Here is a 14,430-nt window from a genome sequence, read left to right on the forward strand (position 1 = left end):
GCCGCAGGAGCAAAGGCTGAGGAACGCGGCCGGCCCCGGGGCCACTAAGGCGCCGCGGCCGCGCTCAGACGCGAACTCCCAACGGCTAGGCTGCGAGGACGATGCCCCCCACGACCCGGGTCCCTTCGCGGCTCGTCCGGCCCCCCTTCCCTCTCACCACCCCCCCACCCCGGGCACGGAGACGCCCAGTTGCCCAGAGCCCCGGCATGCGCGGCAGCCGGCAGTCGCCACCGCAGCCACCCACCGCCATCAGCCCAACACTGCCTCGCCGCGGTCTGTGGCAGGAGCGCCCCCAGTGGCCGGAGGCCCGACGGATGGACGGTCCCTTCGGGCCGAAGCCAAAAGGTTGTCGTTGGTGGAAGCCTCGAAGAACTAAGGTTTTCATTGGTCGGGCGCTACGGCGCGCCGCACTGTCTTCTGGGAGTTGTAGTCTCAGCGTCACCAGTGCGGCCGCCATTGTCCGGCGGGCAGCGAGTCCGGTGGTCCCTGAGGCCGGGGCTGCTCTCGGTTTCACGGCCGCTTCGGGCTCCTGTCCTCGACCTGTCGGTCCAGGATGAACCCCGAAGAGGAAGTGACAGCACTGGCGATGGCCACGGGGCTGCCAGCGGAATGGCTTCAGGTAACAATAATAATAATAATAACAACGATGGCAGCGGGCCCAGCGTCTCCCGCAGGTATCGACGCTTTTACCCGCGCAGTGCACGGTGAGCAGGGCCCGGGCCTTCTCCCTCTTTACACATGAGAAAACCGAGGCGCAGGTCGGGGCCCGCTGACTGGCCCGACTGGTAAGGGTGGAGCTGGGATTCGAACCCGGGCCATCTGGTCCCCGAGTGCGCATGCGCCGCTGGTACCCTGGTTCCCCGGTTTCCCGGCTCTGGGCTTAGGGTTCGTTCCCTAGGACAGGGCTGGCCCGGCTCCCGCCGACAGCCTTCCCCGCGCCCCGAAGGCCAGCTGCTGTGTGATGGGTAACAGTAACTAGTGTCAGTGGAGCGCCGAGATGGCAGGTATTAGCCGAATAGAGATGATTTAATTGATGGGACACCCACCGAGAGCCCTGCTCCGCGAAGCCCCTGGCACAACCTCTGAGGGTAAGGACAGGTCACCACGCGCCTCATTACTGGAGCGGGAGCGACTACGGCCCCCCCCCCCCCAAACCCCGCGGGGACTGTGGGGGAACTGCAGCACTGGGCGGTCCGTGCTTGCAAGGCCATCTGGGAAGGTGACTGATTCAAAGCTCCAGCAATTCTAGACAAGGTGGCCGCTGCCTGTGTTCTCCATAAAGTGCTGTCTCCACGTGGCAGAAACCAGAAATAATTCATAATTCCTGAAGCGCCACACCTTTGAAATTCCGCACTTACTGTCTTTTGTTGTTGTTTACAGGGATTTGCATTATTTCAGATTTAGTATGTCAAGTGAGACTATCGATAACCTTAGATTTGCATGTTTTCAGATATGCGTTATTGCAGATTCCTATTAAATGCGACCACGCTTTAGTTTGCTTTTGCTGTGGATAGGGTGGGGCAGGGAATGAGCAGTGTCAAAGTAAAACAGCTGGATAGTAATTAAAGCAGTCAAGAGATATTTTATTCAGAAACTTTTGGAATGGGGGAAAGAGACTTCAGTAAAGAACTGGACTCAATTCCAAATACAACAAGTAAAAGTGGGAATTTATACCTGGGGTCGGGGGTGAGTGTAATTCTTGCTAAACTGACCTAACAGGATCCTTTTTATTTATTTTTTATTTTTTTAAGATTTTATTTATTTTATTTGACCGACAGAGACAGCCAGCAAGAGAGGGAACACAAGCAGGGGGAGTGGGAGAGGAAGAAGCAGGGAGCCTGATGCAGGGCTCCATCCCAGGACCCTGGGATCACGCCCTGAGCCAAAGGCAGACGCTTAACAACTGAGCCACCCAGGAGCCCCTAACAGGATCCTTTTTTAAATTATTATTATTTTTAAGATTTTATTTATTTTAGAGAGAGACAGCATGAGTGGGGTGGGGGTGAGGGAAGAGAATCTCCAGGAGACTCCATGCTGAGCATGGAGCCCTGTGCAGGGCTTGATCTCATGACCCTGAGATCATGACCTGAGCTGAAACGAAAAGTAAGATGCTTAACTGCCTGAGCCACCCAGGCACCCCATGACCTAACAGGATTCTCCTGAAGCAGGTCAAGTGATCAGATATTGCCTGGAGGATTGTGGGGGATGAGGACTTTGAAAAAATATGGAGAATGATCAGATATGGTGGGTGGGGATTCTGACTAAACCAACTCTTCATGAATCTGGGTGATGCAAAATGGATACAGAAGCCCAGAGGTCAAGGCCTAGTTGAGAAGAGGGTTCAGAGGTGTCTTTGTCAGCAGTTAGAGAAAGTGTATTAGTTATCTTGCTGTATAACAAATAACCCAAAACTTAGTGGCCTAAAACAACCATAAATATTACTTCAGTTTCTGATGATAGAAGTCTTTGAATGATTTTAGCTGGTGGTTCTTGCCTGGGCGCATGAGGTTATGATTAAGAAGTCAATCTAGACTGTTGTCATCTGGGACTTGATTGGGGCTAGAGAATCCATCTCCAAGACATCTCACTCACATGACAGCAGTTCCTTCCCATGTGGGCCTCTCCGTGGAGCTGCTTGGCTCTCCTCACAACTTGGCATCTGGCTTCCCAAAGTGTGAGTGATCCAGGAGAGGGCAAGGTAGAAGCCCCAATGCCTTTCGTGCTCTGGGGTCAGAATTTACACGCTGTCATTTGCACGGTATCCTGTTGGTTACACAAGTCAAACATGCATGAAATAGGAGGGGACTCTACAACTACACAAGGGCTGGGGATCATTGGGGGCTGTCTCAGAAGCTGGTCACCACACGAGGCAAGGAAGTAGAGGGCTCTGAGGTCCAGTGTAAGCTTCCTGTGGCTGCCATAACAAAGCACCACAGATTTGGCGGTTTAAAGCAATGCACATTTATTCTTACAGTTCTGGGGGTAAGAAGTCAAATCATTTTCACCGGAGTGAAATCAAGATGTGGGCAGAGCCACCCTTTCTGTGGAGGAACTAGGGGAGAATTGGTTTCCTTGTCTTTTCCAGCTATTATAGCTGTAGACCTTGTATTCCTTGGCTAATGGCCCTTTGTCCGTCTTCCAAGGCCAGCAGCATTGCATCTTGCTTTAGTGGTCACATTGCCTTTTGTCTTCTATAGTTAAGTCTCCCTCCACCCTCCCCTTAGAAGGACAAGGAATGGCTTCCTGCTAGAATTTCAGGAGAAGAAATGAAGGACTCATGTGATGCCACTGAGAGGTCTTATGGCCTGGACAGATCAGTACTCAGTGGACCTGTTGCCTGGGCTGTCACTGACAACCCCTGCAGAGTGAGTGATGGGGGGGGGGCAGAGTGGGGGAGGCAGGAGGCACAGGGATCATATATCAGGGTTTGAGGACCTTCTGAGTGGGAGGTGAGGACATGGGGACAGGAATAGAGACCTCTGTTCCTAACCAAAGGGTTCTTCATGCTTCCTGCACAATTTTTGTCAGAGCCATATGCCACCTATACTATAATTTCTTTACTATTTTAAAGTATACTTGTGTTTTTCTTAAAAGAAAATACCCGTTTAAAATTGAGGTATTTAGTGAGTGATTTTGATTTGCATTTCCCTGGTGGCTAATGATGCTGAGCATCTTTTCATGTGCTTATTTGGTATTTGTATATTTTATATTTTCTTTGAAGAAATACCTATTTAGATCCTTTGCCCATTTTAATTGGGTTGCTGTTATTATTGAGTTTTAAGAGGTATATTTTCTGGATACAAGTTGTTTACCAGATGTATGATTTGCTATTGTTATCCCCCAGTATGCGGGTGTCTTTTCACTTTTTTTTTTTTTTTTTTCATTTTGGAGCACAAAAGCTTTTAATTTTGATGAAGTCCAACTTATTTATTTTTTCTTTCATTGCTTGTGCTTTTGCTGTCATATCTAAGAATCCTTTGCCAATCCAAGATTGTGAAGATTTATCACTATGTTTTCTTCTAAGAGTTTAATAGTCTTAGCTCTTATGTTTTGTCTTTTATCCATTCTGAGTTAACTTTTTCTACGGTGTGAGGTAGGGGACCAACTTTATTCTTTTGCATGTTCTCCTGTAGAAAGTGTTTTACAGCCACTTATTCCCCGTCACAGCCCCCAAGTAGTGATTCTTTGTAGATAGGGAAACAAAGAAGTAGAAGTGGGTACCTGCATTTCTTGAGGAGAAAGTGGCAGAGTCAAAACTCGGATCCAGAAATATCTAGCTTTTGACAGCGGCCACACCCAGCCCACAGAAGGGTTTGATTTGTGGGACATGTTTTAGATACATTGCATCAACTTATTAAAAATTTAAAGTGTTCATTTAAAAATTTGACGAAATGTTCAGCTACTTACTACAGATTGGCAGTTCTGACCATAAGAGGCCTATATTTCCTCATGATCAGTTGGTTCTGAGTCCCAGCTGCCCCTTCAAACAGGGCTCATATTACCTGTCACCTTCAGTGTCACGTCTCACAGATAAAGTACCCTTGTAGGCTCTTACAGTAGCCCACTTCAGTCACTGATGAGCCTGCCTGGTCCCTGAAGATAGGTGAGTTTCTGACTCCAACTGTAAAGCCCCCTTTTCAGGGAGGATAATGAGCCTTGCTTTGAAGGAACCAGAGGATTATTTAGTGTATCAGTTAGATGTTACTGTGTAACATTCCAAACCTTAGTGGCTTAAACCAGTAGCCATTTCTTTAGCCCACACATCTGCAAGTCAGCAGTCTCTGTACCTGCACCTGTCAGATCAGTCGTAGATCAGCTGTGGTTAGCTTTGATCTTGCTTGGATATTTTCATATGCCCCCAGTGAGACCTGACTGGCATTACTCAGAACGTGCACTCTCTCAGGACACTGGCCTGCCTGTCCTCTGCATCCCCATTCCTCCTCCTCTTCCTGGGAGCACTGATGGAGACAGTTGAGCTGTTCAAGAGTGTATGTGATGTTTCAGGAGCCGGTGACCTTCCGGGATGTGGCGGTGGACTTCACCCAGGAAGAGTGGGGGCGGCTGGGCCCTGCCCAGAGAACCTTGTACCGTGATGTGATGCTGGAGACCTTTGGGCATCTGCTCTCTTTGGGTAAGGCTTGCTTCCCCAGCTGATGATCAGATTCCTGCAGTTACTTAATCTTCATGGGTTATAGGTAATAGGGCCTCTGGTGTGAGGACTTGACCTTGGTCTGGGGATCAGGGATCTTGCATCCTCACTCCCTGTGGAACAAATAGGCAGGGGGGTTTCTGTCCTTTTCTGTCCCAATGCAAAGTTTTCACCTTATTGTGAGATGTCCTTGTGCCCTATCAGGAGTCTAGGGCTGGATCCTGAGCCGGTTCTTTCTCTCTGTAGCAGATCCACACATCCTGTGTCTTTCCCTTTTTCCAGGGCCTGAGCTTCCAAAACCTGAAGTCATCTCCCAGCTGGAGCAAGGGGCTGAGCTATGGGCAGCAGAGAGAGGAATTGCCCAGGGCTACTGTCCAGGTGAGAAGCGGCCAAATGGGAACTCCTACTGGGAGCAGCCCAAAAGGTGACTGCACATGTGCTGCTTGGAAAGGGTGGTGTGTCAGGGTCCCCAAGGCCACCCATAGATCCAGTGAAAGAATACAGAGAAAAGTGAGCAAGAAGAAAAGGCAGATTGGGTGAAGTCCAGAAGCCAGCCAAGATTCCAGAGCTCTCTCCCAGTGGAGTCACATGGGACATGCTTAGTCCCCCCAGCTATGAGTTACGACAACACATGAGAAATCTTAGCTACCAGGGAAGTTTGTTAGAGACTCAGTGTCAGGGGGTTTCATTGGGGGCTGGTCATAGGCACCCTGTGCCTAGCATGGACCAAGATTCCAGACTCCCAGGAGAAAGCAGGTGTTCACCATAAACCATATTGTTGGCACAGTTTCGGTACAGTGAGCTACTCTTATCAGTTAGGGTAGTGGGAACGCTCCTGAAATCCAAATTCCCACACCCAGCCCAGGGCCATTCTCAAAAGCTGGTCCTTCTAAAGATGGCAGCCTCAGGCTGCTCTTTTTTGCACATAAGGTCTGCGCCCTGCTCCTGTACTGCCTGTTTTCCTCACCCATGCTCCCCAACTGCCTCTTCTCCAATCCCACCCCTTCCTCCCTCTCATGTTCTCTCTCACCAGCTGTCTGAGCATGCCCTTTCCACAGGATCATTTCTTTTTCTTTTTCCTTTTTTTTTTTTTTTTAAGATGTTATTTTTAAATAATCTCTACACCATCATGGGGCTTGAACTCACAACGTTGAGATCAAGAGTTGCATGCTCTACCAACTGAGCCAGCCAGGCGCCCCTCCACAGGATCATTTCTAATGTGTGAACTTACCTCCATCTTCTCCATTTTATTCTTTCATGTCCAGATTTTATAAACCTGTTCTCCACACCCTTCTGTTCTCTTAGCAGAAAGGATTGTATTCCTCTGTAAATATCTGAAAACTGGGCTAGAGCAGCTCTGTTCTTCCTACCTCCCTCTCCCTCTGCCTGAAGCACTGATGCGATGGCTGGAGCTGCTGTCCCCATGCCGTAATCCCAAGGAAAAGCCAGAAGAATCAGAACCATCAGCCCTGGCATCACTGGAACGCTGAGCCAGAGGCAGCAGTGGCTGCTTTGTGCAGGGAAAAAATGCTTCTTTTCTGAGCTGCTCTAGCCCAGATTTAATCCATTGAGGCCTCCTTGGTCGGGACTGGGTCACATCCACCTGTCCTAACCCCAGCCACTAGGGAGGCTGGAAAGGAGGGCTTACATTGTCATAATTGGCTTATGTCTGTCACAATCCCTTCTCCGGGACTGGTGCATTGGTACCCTGATGACATTCTGAAAGAAGTGGGCTATGACTTGGGATACATAGCTACAGTTCCTGCAGCTCAGCATCCCAGGGGAATGCCTCTGACACCACCCAGGGCTCTCTGACCTGCAGGGAATCACATGTACCTCCAAGAGATGGTACAGCATATCGCCCTAGGGCAGGGTTGAATCTGCAGTGGATACAGAAGTACCATGTCTCCTCTGAGGCAGAAGATCCCGAAGTGTCCCACATGTGTGACTTCTTCCAGCCCCAAATGCTGGCCTGCATCCCCCGGGCCCTGAGCTAACTCCTGCCTGGCTGTCACCCTTCTGGATGTCACAGTCTCAAGCATACCATAAATTTCACCACATAATGTATACAATTTAGTAGTTTTGAATATATTCACAGGTTGCATCCATCAGCACTGTCAAGTGTGAGAACATTTTATCTCATCAGAAGGCATCCATTAGCAGTACCATGATTTGTTTCTACCCATAGAATACTTTTTTTTTTTTTAAGAGAGTACAACCTAGGCTGGCAGTAGGGGGAGTGGCAGAGGGAGAGGGAGAGGGAGAATCTTAAGCAGGCGCCATCTCATGACCCTGAGATCATGACCAAAGCCCATACCAAGATTTGGACGCTTGGGGCACCTGGGTGGCTCCATCGGTTAAGCGTCTGCCTTCAGCTCAGGTCATGATCATGGGGTCCTGGGATCAAGCCCCACATCAGGTTCCCTGCTCAGCAGGGAGTCTTCTTCTCCCTCTCCCTCTCCCCCTGGCTTGTGCACTCTCTCTCTCTCTCTCTCTCGGTCACTCTCTCTCTCTCAGATACATGAATAAAATCTTAAAAAAAAAAAAAAAGAGTTGGACACATATCCGACTGAGCCACCCAGGCACTCCCCACCCATAGAACACTTCTGACACTAAATGTGTGGGTTTTTTTCCATGCCAACAACCAGTTCTCCAATTCCAAATACTAGCTGGGTGTCCAAAAATTCAATCCAATTCTGACACTATCAGCCTGGAGTTAGTGTAGACCCCAGAGCCAAAGAACTCTTTCTTTCTCTTTATTTTTTTTAAACTTCCTTTATATATGTATATATATATATATATATTTTTTTTTTTCATGAGAGACATAGAGAGGCAGAGAGAGAAGCAGGCTCCCCACAGAGCAGGGAACCCAATGTGGCACATGATCCAGGGGGATCATGACCTGAGCCAAAGGCAGATTCTCAACCAACCGAGTTACCCAGGTGCCCCAAAGGACTGTTTCTTAAGACTGCCTCCACTTCAGATGCCAGTCGCGAAGTCAAGGCCTCCCATACTTCTGACTGACTGGCTATAAATCAGGTTCCCACGACTCCCTCCTCAGGTTTAGTAATTGCTATTACAGTTCACAGAACTCAGGGACACTATTTATATTTACCAGTTTATGATAAATGATGTTATAAAGGATAAAATGAACAGCCAGATATCAGGGGTGGGGGTTCTACTGGCTGTGGAAGTGAAGGAAAGGGCCAAGGAATGCAGGCAGCCTTATGAAGCTGGAAATGGCACAGAAACAGATTCTCTCCTAGAGCCTCCAGAAGGAGGGCAGCCCTGCCACCATCTTGATTTTAGGGCTTCTGACATCAGAACTGTGAGAGAGTAGGTGTGTGTTATTTTAAGGTGCTAAATTTGCAGCAAGTTGTTACAGCAGCCATAGGAAACTAATACACTTTTGCTTCACCAAACTGTAAGGAAGGGGAGAGCCTGTGCCTGCCCGAGTGCGATTTTTGTTTTGGAGGATTTCGGGACCTGGGCTGGTCCTCCAAAGGTATTCTACAGACATGAGGGCACCTATACCTGGGTATCTGACCTCTCAAGCTTAGGTTTTCTAAAACTGAGCTCCTTGTCTGCCTCCTTAGCTCTTGAGGACAGAGCTTTTCATCTGTTGGGGTTGCTGCTTCTCCCCAGCATCTGGGACCAAACTGAATGTTTTAGGCTTTGTGGGCCAAGTACAATCTTTGTTTTCAGTCATCTCTGTAACAAATTGCCATAAACTTAGCAGCTTAACACACCTATTCATTCTCTCACATTTCTGTCAGACCTGACTGGTTTGTCTGTTCCAGGTCTCACAAGACCGAAGTCAAGGTCCTGGCTGGGCAGGGGGACTCCGAAGGAATCCAGTTCCAGGCTTGGTCAGGCAGAATTCAATTCTATGTGGCCATAGGACTGAGGCTCCTGTTTCTTTTCAGACTGTTATGCAAGAGTTTTCCTCAGCCTCGAGAGGCACGCATATTTCCTGCCTGATGTCCTCCTGTGCAGCCAGCCTCTCCCTTCTACCTTCTGCTTTTAAGGGCTCAGGGGGTTACTTCGGGCCCACCCTGACAATCCAGCGTCATCTCCATATTTTAAGATTTAGGGTCAGGTGTCGAGCGACTTTCATGTCACCTGCAGAGTCCCTTCATCATGGTGTCTAGATAAGTGGCTGATTGAACAGCCAGGGACAGCTTTAGAATTCTGCCTGTCTCTGTCACATATTCTCTTTTTTTTCTACAGCTCTTTAAAAGCATAAAAATTATTCATAGTTGGGGGCTATAGTCTTCCAGCCCCTGATCTAGGCCAGTACCTGGGCCTGTGGCAGGTACTCAAGAGATTTTTGTTGAACGAATGAAAGCATGAGGCTGTTTCTGTAGATGAGGCACTTGGTGTTATCATAGGAGCAGAACTGAGATTTACCTAGAAGCAGGGGAAGTAGTAGGGAAGCAGGCCCAATGTGTTGGGGGCCTGTCACCCTCTGTGTTCTTTCCACCAACTCCCTCAGAGCTCTTTGGTATTCTTTTAGGCGGGGATCCTGGACCCGAAAGCCAAGCACCGCCCAAGGAGCATGGCCTTCCTGAGCTGGAGCCGTCCCGCGTCACTGAAAGGGAAGGCTTCCCGAGGGATGCTCCCTGTCCCACCATTCTAGGGGAAGACTGGGAATGTGAGGGCCAGGTAAAGATGCCTGAGAAGGAAAAAGATAATTTGAGGCAACTGGAATTTAGCCTCGAGGAAGCACCAATTCAAGATAAAAGCTGTGAAAGTCTCAGACTTGGGGAAAATGGGGTCCTGAGCTCAAAAGTAAATCCATTCCCGGAGATTTCTAGGAGAGAATATCTCTGTGCTTACAACTCACCAGTTATAAACTCAGAACGTGACTCAAGCTTAGTCAGTCAGCAGACAGGCTCCTCAGGAAAAGAGCCATGTGACAGCAGTGACTGTAGCAAAACTTCTAGTCAGGCCGCTCCAATTATGGAACTCACACGAAGCCAGGTACAGGATAAACCCTACAAATGTACAGACTGTGGGAAGTCGTTTAACCACAACGCACATCTCACAGTGCATAAGAGGATTCACACGGGAGAAAGACCTTATATGTGCAAAGAATGTGGGAAAGCCTTCAGCCAGAACTCCTCCCTGGTTCAGCATGAGCGAATCCACACGGGAGACAAGCCCTATAAATGTGCTGAGTGTGGGAAGTCTTTCTGCCATAGCACACACCTTACAGTCCATCGGAGAATTCACACTGGAGAGAAACCCTATGAATGTCAGGACTGTGGGCGGGCCTTCAACCAGAATTCATCTCTGGGCCGGCATAAGCGGACACACACTGGAGAGAAGCCATACACTTGTAGCGTGTGTGGGAAATCCTTCTCACGGACCACTTGCTTGTTCCTGCATCTGAGGACTCACACAGAGGAGAGGCCCTATGAGTGCAACCATTGTGGGAAGGGCTTCAGGCACAGCTCCTCTCTGGCCCAGCATCAGCGAAAGCATGCTGGGGAGAAGCCCTACGAGTGCCGCCAGAGGCTAATCTTTGAGCAGACACCAGCTCTAACAAAGCATGAATGGACAGAGGCCCTTGGCTGTGACCCACCTTTGAATCCAGATGAGAGAGCTCACCGCAGTGACAGGCCTTTTAAGTGTAATCATTGTGGGAAATGTTTTATTCAGAGCTCGCACCTCATCCGACACCAGATAACTCACACCAGAGAGGAGCCCCAGGGACGGAACCGGCGACGGCTTGAGCAGTCCTTTGGCCGGACCTCACACCTTGGCCGCCATCAGCAAACACACTCAAGTGAGAATCCTGGGGGCGGGACAAAGTCAGGACAGCCTGCGAGCCGGGCGCTTGCCCTGTTTGACATCCATGAAATCATGCAAGAGAAAAACCCAGTTCACGTTATTGGGGTTGAAGAGTCTTCCATGGGTGCTTCCGTGTTATTTGACATTAGAGAATCCTCATAGGAGAGAAACTCTGCAGATGACTTTTGAACCACACGTACAAAAATGTGGTAAGTCCACATAGTGCATTCATGGAAAGGGGAACTGGGGGTAGAAATGTCTAAGGTGACCTCTGATTTCTTAAGGAAATGGTGCTTCCCAAATACCTGAGATTGATGGTTCTCAAATCTATCAAGCCCTGTGCCCCCTTTAACCGCAGGTGCTTTGTGCTATTCCCTCTATTACTCCAGAATGAATTCACAGGTAATGTAACCTACACACATGTGTACTGTAAAAAATCGATACATGGCCCCTTTTTGTAAAGCATAATTAAAAGTAATTTATGGTAGAGTAATGTGTACTAAGTGGGTGAGGTATCTCTCCATGTGACTATGTGGGCCACTATGCCGGGACACCTGGGGCACTGGCTGTTGTCATCTGCTATATGGGGTATAGTGTTGGACATGGAAATATTGTGAGGGGCAGTCCTGTATGGGATGTCATTTTCTTAAGTGGTGACTAACTCTTGCAAAAGCTTTGAACAAAACAAAATACCACTGCATTTCTGGGAAATTCTGTATAAAATTCTAAGCATGCAGGAGTTAATTTGTGTTTATACGTGAAGTTGACTTAGGATCTCAGTTCATACGTTACAAACTGGTTATTTCACACATACATACGTACATGGCCCACCGGGGCCAGTTCTGCACTTCACAGTCATTCGAGCACACTTGGCCTCCACCCACATGTCAGCCACATTCATGCCCAGATCAAATGCCAAAAAGCCCCCATGAAATTCTACTACATTCCCTGGGGGTGTCACAGCTCCTACTAAAAGCCATTGCCTTGAAACTGTCAGTATTGCTTAAGCCAGAGGTTCTCATCCGGGTAGGTTTGTCCTCCAGGTGACATTTGGTGATGTCTAGAGACATTTTGGTTGTCATAACTGGCAGAACAGAGGGGTGCCACTTGGCAGCTAGTGCATAGAGGATGCTGCTAAACATCCTATAATGCCCAAGACAGCCCCTCAGCAAGGAATTCTCTAGCCACAAATATGCCAAGGTAGAGAAACCATACCCAGCACTACAGCCAACTTTCTCCAGACTCTAAATTGATGAGGGCTATACTAACAATCCTATACCTTTGATTGTAACAAATGATATCATTAACTGATTTATACACAAATGTTTCCTAGTAAATTTTTTTTGACCGTTTTGTAGCATTCCTAATTGGTATGAGAAAAGAGAATCTACTTATTTTTCTGAGTAATCTAAATTTTAGCATTTTATCATGGACATTGTAAAACATGGATAAGCCCCACTTTTGACCATTCCTCCTCTCTGCCGTGTAGGGTGCAGATTTGGGAGTGTTCCACCTATCAGTGCCCTCTGGGGAGGGGACACCCAGTGGTAACTTCATGGTTCTAGACAGCTCTAGAAGCCAGACTTGCAGTTGCCCCTTTCCCTCCACCTTGGCCTCCAAAATGGCAGCTCCTGAAGGGTCATGTTTCCAACGTCTCAGTAATTGCTGGGTGGGCTGAGGTTACAGTGGCCTCAGTTGGTAAGCTGGGAACAAGCTTGTCACTTGCCTTCCTCTCCAGACAACAGAGATCTTTACAAATTTCCTATTTCTCATCTCGGGTCACGTTTTCTAGGCATAATATTCCTACTCATTTCCTTACAGATATTTTGAAACAGATAAACTCCTCAGGGGAGGTTACTATAAACTACACAATACATGATTTTATCAGTTTATAAAAGTAATGTAAATTCTTTACTGCAAATGTAGAAAATGCACAAAAGTAAAATTTAATTCCTTATACTTCTACTCTCCAGAGATGGTTACTACCATTAAGATTTAGTTAATTTTCCTTTTCTAATTTTTTCTTAAAAAATATACATGTATACATATAGTGTACACTAGATCTTATGCACACACAAAATATATTTATAGTATTGTTGTGTTTAGAAAATTGGAATCCTTTCTAGTTCTCTTGTAACACATGCTTCTTACTATATTTTGAGCATTTTCCTCTGACAATTTCATGTAGCTTTTAAAATTACCTTTCAGGAGGATTGTAGCAGTGTGACCAAGTAGCATTTTATCCGCCTTGACTTTGATCCAAAGGGGGGGGTCTCCTACACATTTCCAGGGGGAGTAAAAATTGATACAGCCTCTGTGAAAGACAATTTATCCGTTGTTATCTAAGATTACAAACAAACAACTCTTTGTCTCAGTAAACCTGTTGCTGGGAGTGAATCCAACAGATTTATTTGTATGTTGTAGACTGTACATGGTTTCACTATGGTATTGATTTCAGAAGTAAAAATTTGTAAACAACCTCAGTGTCCACCATGGGGAACTGAGTTAGTGATTTATGCTGGAATGGAGAACTACACAGCTTTAAAAATGGGGACCGTCTTTATGTAATAATATGGGAAAGAGCTCCAAGATACATTGCTAAATGAAAAGGTGTAAAAACAGCATATGTTTCCATTTGTGTAAAAAAACCATTTGCCTATTAACACACATAATCTCCTAAGGGTACAAAGTAACCAGGCATACTAGTTGCTCTTGGGGAGGAGAACTGGGGGGAAAGGGATGAGGAATAATTTTCACTCTATATCTTTTGATATTTTTGGAATTTTGAAACATGTGAAAGTATTACCAGTTCATAAAATAAATTTAAATTAAAAATCTCAACTCTTGAAAATTGAAGTAAGTTTGATCATTGGTTTCATTTTCTGTTACACCTACACACACACACACACACACACACACACACACACACTAAATTCATAGCCACACTAAGTTACACAGTAAATCAATGCACACATGTCTGAGCATTGGGTTAATGGAACCAGTTAACTGTAAAATAGCTTTGACCCCATGAATTTTCCTGCAAGCTATAAACTAGCACATAAGTTTTAGCAGCACATAAATTTTCAAGTTATTAAATTTCCCGTATCACCCCAAATTATGAGAGCTCACACATGAATTGTGGCCAACAGCCAAGTTGCCCGTTTTCAGTATCCCCTCGTACATCTTCAGAGAGATTCAAATCATTTGTGCAAAAGGTAATTGGGAAGAAATCTGCATCCAATCTGAAAAACAGTCTCCCAAGGTGAACATCTTCCAGATCTCCAAATTGTCCAACGTGGTAATCTTACTGGCTACATGTAGCTATTTAAATGTAATTTTAAATTCACCCAAATTTAAAGTAAAAATTGAGTTCCTCAGTCACATCAACCACATTTCAACTGCTCACTAGTTAAAAATAGAACATTTCCCTCATCTCTAGAAAGTTGTTTTGCACAATGCTAGTCGAAGGTAAGTGGCTGAGAGGA

General features: G+C 46.8%; 1 protein-coding gene across 2 annotated transcripts; it reads left to right on the top strand.

Moving 5' to 3' along the window:
* Positions 1-455: 455 nt before the first annotated feature.
* Positions 456-13,794, top strand: ZNF8 (zinc finger protein 8). 2 transcript variants are annotated; one of them, XM_087853304.1, is made up of 4 exons: positions 456-619; positions 3,225-5,131; positions 5,432-5,527; positions 9,666-13,794. In XM_087853304.1, exons 2-4 carry the CDS (start codon positions 4,996-4,998, stop codon positions 11,105-11,107), a joined length of 1,674 nt encoding a protein of 557 aa, XP_087709430.1. In that variant the 5' UTR covers positions 456-619; positions 3,225-4,995; the 3' UTR covers positions 11,108-13,794. The 2 variants fall into 2 exon arrangements, with proteins under 2 accessions (XP_087709430.1, XP_045628924.1); XM_045772968.2 differs by having other exon boundaries at positions 5,005-5,131.
* Positions 13,795-14,430: the final 636 nt, after the last annotated feature.

This window comes from Ursus americanus, chromosome 21 (genome assembly GCF_024610735.1).
Source record: "Ursus americanus isolate L20-20 chromosome 21, mUrsAme1.1.p, whole genome shotgun sequence".
Classification (NCBI taxonomy): Eukaryota; Metazoa; Chordata; class Mammalia; order Carnivora; family Ursidae; genus Ursus; species Ursus americanus.